Here is a 10,859-nt window from a genome sequence, read left to right on the forward strand (position 1 = left end):
AACTGGGTATAATATACAATCCCTCTTTAACCAGACAGAGAAATTACTGGTTGTACTCTTGAGATATTATAAAGCATTTTTAAGGCTGCTGTTAAACTAGGGAATTGTGAATTGGTAGGTTTTCAAATAAGTTCCTCCAGACCTCAGTCTGGTCTAAAGTTTCCTGTTTTTACAATTAACTCCTCATGTTTCTTTGTTGAGTGTGTGTGTGTGCGCGCGTAAAACCTAAAGATAGACCAGAAAGCATCTGGGGCCATCTGGCTCTACAGGAGAATCCAGATTTCTGTGAGGGATGGGTACTAAATTGCATAAACAATACTACCTTAATGTATGACTCCTGTGCTAACTCTTCAGTCACCACTTCGAAATGCCCCTAACCTGCTGTATTTGGTATTAATACTTTTTGTTTTTTTGTCTATGAATGAAGCAGATTGATTTGTCCTAGGATAAACCCAGTATAGGCATAATTACTTCCATATTGTTTTGTCAAGCATCTGGGGGATTACAAAGAAAAGTGGATATGTCAAGCACTGGGCTGCTCCTGAAAGCAATGCTGTCTTCTTGGTGCCTACTCTCCTTCTGTCTGCATTTCATTTGCCAAATAAAGCACCACTATTAAGAAACAGTCATCAGGCCAAGAGCAGTGGCTCTCGCCTGTAATCCCAGCACTTAGGGAGGTCGAGGCAGGCAGATCACTTGAAGTCAGGAGTTCAAGACCAGCCTGGCCAACATGGTGAAACCCTGTCCCTACTAAAAATACAAAAATTAGCCAGGGGGTGGTGGCGGGCACCTGTAATCCCAGTTACTCGGGAGGCTGAGGCAGGAGAATCGCTTGGACCCTGGAGGCAGAGGTTGCAGTGAGCTGAGATCGTGCCACTGCACTCCAGCCTGGGTAATAGAGTGAGACTCCGTCTCAAAAAACAAAACAAATAAAAAAAGGAGTCACCAAGCCAGGCGTGGTGGCTCACACGTCTAGTCCCAACTGCTAGGGAGGCTGAGGTGAGAGGGTCACTTGAGGCCAGGAGTTTGAGGCAACATAGTGAGACTCCCATATCTAAAAGACTTTTTAAAAAGTCATCAAGAGCAGATGGAAAAGATTGCTAGCAATAAGGATGTCTGAAGGCTTGTGTACTGACTAGGGAAATTCAAGGTTCTACTCGTACACTACCTAGCAAAGTGCCACATGAATGCATCCTAATTTTAATTAAGATGATTTTCAAAGGGCATTCAGTTCCCTACTCCTCAAAGCAAGATCCTTTCTCCTGTAACTGAAGTGGAAAGGTTACATTTCAAGTTTTTTCATAAAGGTTCTTTATTTTGAAGGAATAATGTTAAAAACATTAATGACATTTATAGAACACTTACTATAAGCTGCCATTTCACTTACCCCTATTATTAGCCCTGCTTTACACGTGAAGGAACCAAAGCACAGAGAGCCTCAATAACGTGCCTAGGCTCACACAGCTGGTGCATATTGGAACTAGGCAGGAAGACTTCAGAGTCCAGGTTCCCAACTACCCAATTAAGAAATTGTGCTGTTTCTTAATTGTGTAATGACAGAAACATTTTTACTGCTAATTTAAAATATATACTCTATGTAAATATTTATGTAATGTAAACATAGCACACATTATAAAACTATATTATCTTTTCTCAAAAAAGATTGCATTCTACATGCCCATTTTACCCCAGGAAAAAAGTCTTTATTTTCCTTTTAAATGAGGAGTAACATTTGATTTTGCCAGGGAACTTAAAATTATGTCGAGGTTCCAGTCGTGCATGGCATGGAGATTTATGACAAATATGTAATCTGTTTGTCACCCAACTTGGATGACTTCCAAATGTTTCTTCTTTGTAGTTCTTGATTTTGCTTGGGATTCCCCCCAACCCCGACCCCTCAATGGCCAAATAGCAAAAAACAAAACAAAACCAAAAAACAATGTCTGAGTCACGTTTGCTCCAGTCAGGGAATACCAACGTGCTGACAGACAGCTCTGGTTTTTAAAAAATCTTACTGTATGTCACTTGCAATTCTGAAGAACATTCATGCGTTAGTGGACTGGATTTGGAAGAAAAAAAAAGAAGCAGAAAAAACCCACCAAGTTGCGGCTCAAGTCCCTCTGCCATTTGCTGCAGTGAGTTTTCCTATTCCATTTTGCTGGGGGGAAGGCATGCTTTACAGAACACATCAAACTGTCCGAAAAAGGTTGTCTGCAACCCTCACGTTTAAAAGAGAAGGATTTCTTTCCCTTTCCTTCACATATCAAAGAAGGCACTCGGCGAGGAAATAAACCATAATTAGGCACGAGCGAGCGAACGAGCAGACAGACCCCTTGCTCTGCCTTCCCTGTCCCCGCCCCCCAAGCCTGGGCGCAAGCGAGGAGCGGGGTATCTCCCCAGCAGCTGCAGCGAACGCGCGTCCACGCCCGCGCCCGCCGCCAGGATCTGGGCGGCGGCGGGGCTAGCCCGGGGGCGCGCTCGCTCGGGAGCGCGCTCATGCAGCGGTTTTCTTCTCCCACAATCCAGAGGCAGCTGCGCGGGAGGGGCGGGGAGTCGGCGGAAGGATATCGGCGCGGAGGAAGCTGCGCGCTCCCTTTGACGGCGGTCCCCGGCATTGGCGGGCGGCTCTGGCGGGCGGCGAGGGGTGGGGTGTGATGCGGCACTGCGGTTCTGAGGCCGTTACTCCGGCTTCTCCATAGAGGGCGGAGGAGGCTGGAGCGCGGCGGTGATTTTGTGCCAGGGATTCCCAGAGAAGCGCTGAAAAGGCTGGCAGGGCTTAGGAAGCTGGGGGGTTAGGGACACGCATTCAAGCCCCCACCCCCGGGAGGGGAAGGGGGCTGGAGGCAAGGCTTGAGGGCGGCGGAGGGATGGTGTCTGTTCGGGGGGAAGGGGTGAGCCCTGCCTGTTGGTGCTGAGGGGCTGCGGGCAGTGGAGGCTCCGCGGGTCGAAAGCGGCTCCATGCCCATCCGTGGGTGGAACGTGTAGAGGTCGGAACGCCGAGGTCGAGTCTGGCGGCCCCTCGGAATCCTTAACGTGGTCTCTGTCTAACGTTATTTCATTTAGCCCACGTTGGGATTAATTCATTGGGAGCAGTTTCGCTGGTCTGGCTCCTCCAGGAGCTGGACAACCTTGACGGGCTTTTTGTCTTGGGCTCCAGCCCCCTTTCCCTTCCTCCTCCTCCAGATGCCTTTTCTCTGCCCCTCCTCGCCCGGTACAGACATTTCCAGCGCAGGCTGCTGCTCGTGGTGTCCGTCGTCGAAGCCACTTCTTGGGATTTCGGCTTGTTTCCCTCTGGGGTGTTTTTTGAGGAGGGAGAGTGCCCCCCTCCTCCACGATGGGATTTTCCTCCCTTGCCGAAATGGACTTTCATTGATTTATACTTACTTCCACGTTTAGTGACCAATTCCCTAGGCGTATTTTTGTGGTAGTTCCTTTTTTCAAATACATACTCTGTAAAATGGAGAACGAAATTTTTACTCCCCTTCTGGAGCAGTTCATGACCAGCCCTTTGGTCACTTGGGTAAGTGGGGTGTCCTTTATTGTATATTTTGCTGCGTTATTTGTGGCTGTAGAGATGGAGGTGGGCGTTCATGTCGTGGTGATCCTTCTGTTCTAGGTTAAAACGTTTGGACCTCTGACTGCAGGAAATGGGACCAACCTTGATGAATATGTGGCTTTGGTGGATGGGGTGTTCCTGAACCAGGTCATGCTCCAAATGTAAGTTCTTCCTTCTTTCCTAGGTAACTTGTTTTCTTTGAGAAATAGCATACGGTGAACTTTGAGACACGATGTTTTAAGCCCCTAATTTGCTTCATTGGCCAGAAAAATTCAGGTGGTTTAAGAATTAGATCTTGAAAGGAATGATAATGTTATGCGCTCAGCCCATTATCACAACCTAGTAATTCTACCTGTTAAAATTGTGAAACTTTAATTTTTCATTCTGTCAACCATGTATCGTCACTTGTCTTCAGTACTGAAATCCAAGCCACATTGTGTCTTCTTTGATAATTTGGTAAAATAAAAGAGAGAATGAGAATCTGGTTTCCTAAGATAGAAAAAAAGACTTTACTGTGAAGTTATGTGCATTTGATGCAGAAATGTTTCTTATTAACCTTTATATCTAGAAATAAGTGGCTCAAAATTTGAAACTCGTTAAGTAATAGCAGATTTCAGAAGGGAACGTTTCAAACAGTTCTGATTGGTGAGGACTCTTGCTGTAGTAAGTAATTTAAATGCCTGTAATAACTAAAGCTTGATGAGATGATTTATTGTGTGAATTATTAGGTTGCTTAATATTTTAGGGATCATTTTAAGGTATTCTTACAGGTTTTGAAATGCAAGTATCAAGTCTTAATAACAATTAGATAACGACTTAGTGGGCAAATCTTTGTCTTTTGTGTTTATAATATTGGGTTTGTACTAAGTAGGAAAGTATGCTTTTGAGATGGGAATTGAATAGTGAAAGTATATTGGTAGCTGGATTAGTAAAATTAAAACTCAGTTTTTATCCAATTACAGATATTGTAGCATACGTGCATTCTAAGTACGCTAATGTAGTTTATCAAACTGAATTTTTCAGTTGTGCTCAAAGTAATGCGTACTTAGGCTTATTTCTCTTTAATAAAATCTGATTAGAAGAGGTAGTTTGGAACTTTTTTATGTATGGGAAATCGGTGTGTTATTAATGAATAGTTGTTACTAGAGAATAAGTCTACCTTACTGCTCTGATAACCTTATCAAGTTTGTATTTTATTGATTTAGATTTTTATGTTTAAGACGGTAGAAGTCAAATCTATAAAAAATTGCTCTCGTTAACTTCTCTATGTGCTCAAAGAGATTTGTGGGCTGTTTTTCATGTACGTGTTGATCCTACAGGGAAGTAGTATACTATTATACATTTTCAACCAGTGTTTTATTTTCATAGGCACCCAAAGAAATATGTATGTTATCTGAATATGTACATATGTTTCCCTTAAGAAAGGAAAAAAGAGCGTAGACATTATTTCCAGGGTTAGTAAATATATTTTTGACAGCTGTGTAATGGAATTATTTTTTATCCTCAAAATATCTATTTCCTAAGCAAAATGGTAGGATAATAAACTGACTTCTGTTTTGGGGAAACTACATGACAGAAAGGGTAGCCATTACACTAGATATTCAGAACTTGTTCCCCTATGTCTCTTTATGTGCTTATGTTTAGACAGAAAATTTTGAATTTGTGTGCTAAAAAAAAATGTGTGTTCACAAAAATAGGGAAATAGATTACTTTAGTTTTCCACTTTAATTTTATTTGAACGATTCTTTTTCCAAAAAAATTTGGTTTTTTTTTTTTGCATCCTAAATACTTAACTGAGGTGCTAAAAACAAATACATTGGTTTGTTTCCACTTCGAATGCAGTTTTATGCTAAAAAATATATGTATATTTTGAAAATGATGGTATTCCAAAATAGCGGTTGCCAGGTTGCTGTTTTTCATGAGGGGTAGCTCCTTTCCAAACCACAACTCTGCTTCTGTATTTTCAGTTCCACCTCTCAGTTTCTTTAGATTTTTTTTTTTTTTTGGTGTCCTAATTCTGTTGTAAATGACCTATATAAATTAAAAGAAAAGAAAAGAAAAAAAGTATAGTTTTGCTTGGTTTGAATAATTTGCTAAAATAAGATCAACACAAATTTATTTTAATTATTTAACTGATAGGGCAACAAAATATACATTGTTTTAAAAGCTGTATTTTGCTAATTTTGAAGTCATTAGGATTTCTGTTAAGCACTTAGATTAATGTATGCTTTAATGTACTTAAAGTGTCAGTTGTAGTTGTAACTCTGTACCTAGTAAATGTAAAAGTTAGGCCTAGTCTAATTTCTACAGTACATTTAATTACAGAATTAAATTGTGGGCAAGAACCCTTTGTAAGTGAAACTATTTATATATTTTCCATGTTTCTTGTGCTTGGAATTCGATGAGTGTCTTGGATCTGTGGGTTTGTAGTTTTTATCAAATTTAGAAAAGTTTCAGTCATTATTGCTACTATATATATATATATTTTTGATCTCTTCACCCTTTTGAAAGTCCAATTACATATATACTAGTCGCTTTGATGTTGTCTTAAAACTTACTGATGTTTAATTCAATTTTCTTTCAGTCTTCTTTGTTTCATTTTGAATAGTCTGTTGTGATGTCTCCAAACTTATTCATCTTTTCTTCTACAATGTTTATTCTGCTCTTGATCCCACCCACTGTATTTTTCATTCCAGATATTATAGCTTCATCTCTAGAAATTTTCTTATATCTTCCATGTCTATGTTTTTCCTGCTCTGTCTTTTCTCTAGCTTCTTGAACATATGGAATATAGTTATAATTGGCTTAATGTCTATGTCTACTAATTCTGTCTGTGTCATTTTGGGGTTGGTTTTGGTTGATTGATATTTCTCCCCATTATGGATTCTGTCTTCTTGCTTTTGCATGCCTGGTGATTTTTTTTTTTATTTGATGCCAGACATTTGAAATTTTAACTTGTTTGGTGCTGGATATTTTTGTATTCCATTAAATACAAAAATCTTGAGCTTTGTTCTGGGATGCATTAAGTTACCTGAAAACAGTTTGATCTTTTGGGGACATGCTTTTAAGATTTGTTAGGCAGTACCACTCTGTCACACTGTTGAGGCAAAACGCCTCCGAATACTCTAGCTGGTGGGAACAGGACCTACTTGGTGGTGTTCGCTCTCAATCTTTTTGGTGGTTCTTTCACTATCTTTGGGTAGTTTCCTCACACTTACATTCTGGTAAGTACTCAGACTTGAGGGATACCCTTTGCAGATCTTTCTAACTGTGCAGCTCTCTTAAGTACTCTGCCCTGTGTACTTTAGCTACCTTGCTGTCACCTTTAGCTACCTTGCTGTCTCCAGACTCAGTTCTGTCTCTTCAGCTCAGACCATTGTGCTCTGCCTGGATTCCCCTCTTCCTGTTCTGTGGCCTGGAAACTCTTTCAAGGCTGTAATGCTGGAGCAGTTGTTGGATTCATGCTTGTTTCCCATCTATTGGGGATCACTGTCTTTTGTTGCCTGATGTCCAATGTCTTGAAAAATGTTATGTATTTTGTCTTTTTTTTCCCCACCAGTTGTTTCAGGGAGGAGGGCAAATTTGGTCTCTGGCCACCAGTAAAAATATGTTTATATACTTTTTTTTTTCAAGATGGGATCTTGCTATGTTGCCAGGCTGGAATATGTGATCATAGTGCACTGTGGCCTCAAACTCCTGGGCTCAGGTCATCCTCCCACCCTAGACACCTGAGTAGCTGGGACCACAGGCACGTGCATCACAATGCCTGGCTGTTTATATACTTTTAATTACATTTTTGCTCTGCTAGTCTTATATTATTGCTTTTAGATGTGACATGGACTTTTGTTATAGAAACTTTTTTTTTTTAAAGCATCTCGCTCTGCGCCCAAACTGGAGTACAGTGGCTTGATCTCGGCTGACTGCAAGCTCCACCTCCTGGGTTCATGCCATTCTCCTGCCTCAGGCTCCTGGGTAGCTGGGGCTATGGGCACCCACCACCACGCCTGGCTAATTTTTTGTATTTTTTTTAAGTAGAGACGGGGTTTCTCCGTGTTATCCAGGATGGTCTCGATCTCCTGACCTCATGATCCGCCCACCTCGGCCTCCCAAAGTGTTGGGATTATAGGCGTGAGCCACCGCGCCTGGCCAGGAACCTTGTTATATAAGTTTTTCATCTTAAATGTTTATTAAGACTAAGAAAATTGATTAATTTAATGACTCTGGTGTTGCCGTTTTGCACCCAGACTCTGAAAGTGAAGAGCTGACTTCTTCACGACACTGTTTACTGTCTCTGCCTCACAATTTTGAAGTCTGTTCACTGACTTGGGATTTACTGTATTCGGAGATGAATCCTGAATTTCATTGAGTAGCTTTTTGAATCAAATAATCTCGTAAGAACTTGTAACATGACATCAATCCTCTTTACCTAATGGGAAGGAGGAGGGAAGCTATTTAGAGATCTGGAATGATGGGCCAGCTCTTCTGTACACTATAGGGCATTTTCCTACTTCAGTGGATTGAAATCTTTTTTTTTATTGTTACTTATCAGTTGTAGGGCGTGGTGACAGTGAAGTAGAAATAATCATTTTCCTGTTTAAGATGTCATTTAGTTCTGGAGCCAGTTTTGAATATTACTTGCTGTGAGTTTTTAAGGAATTTGTGACATTGTAGTTAATTTCATACTCCTAAAATTTTAAAAATGTGCAATTCATATTACTCAAATGGTTGAAAATATGGATGTCTTAGGGTTTTAAGTACTGAGAAAATTGTTAATAGTATCAGAACAGTATTTGGAATTATTATTTATGATCCAAACCCGTTAGATAGTTATAGAGAACTGTACTTGAAACACTTGGTAATTGTGATATACTTGTTATAGCCTTTCTTTTCCTTTAGAATCTTGGGTTTGAAGGGACTTCAGAAGTCATCTCCTGTTTTTTTTGTTTTGTTTTTTTTGGTTTTTTTTTTGGAGACAGGGTCTTGCTCTGTTGCCCAGGCTGGAGTGCAGGGGCATGATCACTGCTCACTGCAGCCTTCACCTCCCGTACTCAAGCTGCTCTCCCACCTTAGCCTCCCAAGTACCTGGGACCACAGACACGCACTACCACGCCTGACTAGTTTTTGTATTTTTTGTAGCGATGGAATTTCACTATGTTGCCCAGGCTCGTCTCAAGCGATCCACCCACCTCAGCCTCCCAAAGTGCTGGGATTACAGGTGCGAGCCAGCCTGACTCTTTGCTTGACTCTATTGACTAGCCTGTGGGTTTCCTGAAGCCAGGGACTCTATCTTTTGTCTCTGTATTCCTAGGGCAGTGCTTGACAAACAGTAGGTTCTTGCTATATTTCTGTTGAATGATTGAATAATAGAGCCATGTGTAGTAAAGTAGAATGAATTTGGGCCTTATGTTAGATAGACTTGAGTTCAGTTCTAGCTGTGCTACTTACTGGTATGTGAACTAACATCTCCAAATTACAGTTCCTACATTTATAAGATGGGAGATAATGTTTTCTTCCTGGTGGGGAAGGATTATCTCTACTAAGACAGGGACAGATATGTCTATTTTCTGTTTTGTTGACCCACTATATCCCCAGTCCTGGTTGCTGTCATTATTATTATCTTGTGCTATACTATATCTAGCTACTTATAGTTCCTCAAGTAAATCATGATGGTTCACAGCTTAGTTTTTTGTTCGTTTGTTTTTGAGGCAGGATCTCACTCTGTCACCCAGGCTAGACTGCAGTGGCACAATCGCAGCCCACTGCAACCTCAAACTCCTGGGATCAAACAATCCTCCCACCTCAGCTTCCCAAGCAGCTGGGACTGCAGGCATGTGCTACTGCACTTGGCTAATTTTTAAAAATTTTTTTGTAGCGAACAGGTATCACTTTTTTGCCCAGGCTGGTCTTGAATTCCTGGGCTCAAGTGATCCTCCTACCTCAGCTTCCCAAAGTGGCTGGCATTACAGGCATGAGCCACTGTGCCTGGCCTATAGCTTAGTTTTGTATGATCTGTTAGTGTCACCTCTATATAGCTGTATGATCTTTAGTAAGTTACTTAATTTGTAAGTGGGATAAAAGTCACAGGATTATTATGAGAATCAAATAGAATAATGTATGTACAATGCTTAACATATAGAAAGTGTCCAATAAATGTTAGCTCTTTATTGTTTTATTTATATTATTATCATTAGAATTATTTTCCTCTAGAGCAGCAGTCCCCAACCTTTTTGGCACCAGGGACTGGTTTCATGGAAGACAATTTTTACATGGACCCAGGCTGAGGGGAGATGGTTTCAGGATGAAACTGTTTCACCTCAGATCATCAGCCTTTATATTCTCATGAGGAGCATGCAACCTAGATCCCTTGCATGCGCAGTTCACAATAGGGTTTGTGTTCCTGTGAGAATCTAATGTCTTCGCTGATCTGACAGGAGGCGGAGCTCAGGCAGTAATGCTTGCCTGCCCACCACTCATCTCCTGCTGTGTGGCTTTCCTAACAAGCCATGGACCCAATCCATGGCCCAGGGATTAGGCTCTCCTGTTCTAGACTATCCTTACCCTTTTCTTTGACTAACCAATTCCTGCTCTTCCTTTAATACCTTGTGAAGCCCCCAGGCAGAGTTGTTTTCTTGCTTATGATTCTGAAGTACCTTCACCTGAGTAGCTATTGCTCTGCTTTATTACTGTTTAGGGGCTAGATGTTTTGTCTCATATATTGCTAGCACCTAACCTAGTACTTAGCATGTATCACCAGCACCTAGCATAGAAGTTAGCATGTCGTAAGTTGTAAGTAAATGTTGAAGAACTAAGTGAAGATAGCTATAATTGTATTAATTTTCAAAATTTTGAGAATACCTTCTAGTTTTAGTACTGTAGAATTTAGTTTTTTTTTTAGTTTTTCTTCTGTTTCTCCTTTTCATTGGTTCTCTCTCTGTCCCCGTATTTGTTTTAATTACCTTTATTGTATATTTTTCCCACCTATGTTGTATCTCCTTTGAGGCAAGGTGATTGGAACAAGATTTCATGGTCCATAGTTTTTTATAGTATTAGAGTATAGAATGCTTTCAGTTTGGTTTCCAGTAACTTTCCTGTCCAATATGTTGTGTTTTTTGTTGTTGTTTGTTTGTTTGTTTGTTTTTTGAGACGGAGTCTTACTCTGTCACCTTGGTTGGAGTACAGTGGCGTGATCTCGGCTCACTGCAACCTCCTCCTCCCAGGTTCAACTGATTCTCCTGCCTCAGCCTCCTGAGTAGTTGGGATTACAGGTGCCCACCACCATACCTGGCTAAGTTTTGTATTTTTA

The 10,859-nt window shown here is 41.0% G+C and overlaps 1 protein-coding gene across 4 annotated transcripts in view; it reads left to right on the forward strand.

The window, feature by feature from the left end:
- The first annotated feature begins 1,326 nt into the window (after positions 1-1,326).
- CCDC88A (coiled-coil domain containing 88A) overlaps positions 1,327-10,859 on the forward strand; it is a 142,858-nt gene continuing 133,325 nt past the window's right edge. For all 4 annotated transcript variants that reach the window (XM_011996510.1, XM_011996509.1, XM_011996511.1 and 1 more), the window contains exons 1-2: positions 1,327-3,520; positions 3,617-3,717. In XM_011996510.1, the coding sequence (XP_011851900.1) occupies positions 3,458-3,520; positions 3,617-3,717 (164 nt within the window). In that variant the 5' untranslated portion in view covers positions 1,327-3,457. The remainder of the gene's footprint in view (positions 3,521-3,616; positions 3,718-10,859) is intronic.

The sequence above is a fragment of the Mandrillus leucophaeus genome, unplaced genomic scaffold (assembly GCF_000951045.1).
Source record: "Mandrillus leucophaeus isolate KB7577 unplaced genomic scaffold, Mleu.le_1.0 Scaffold518, whole genome shotgun sequence".
Classification (NCBI taxonomy): Eukaryota; Metazoa; Chordata; class Mammalia; order Primates; family Cercopithecidae; genus Mandrillus; species Mandrillus leucophaeus.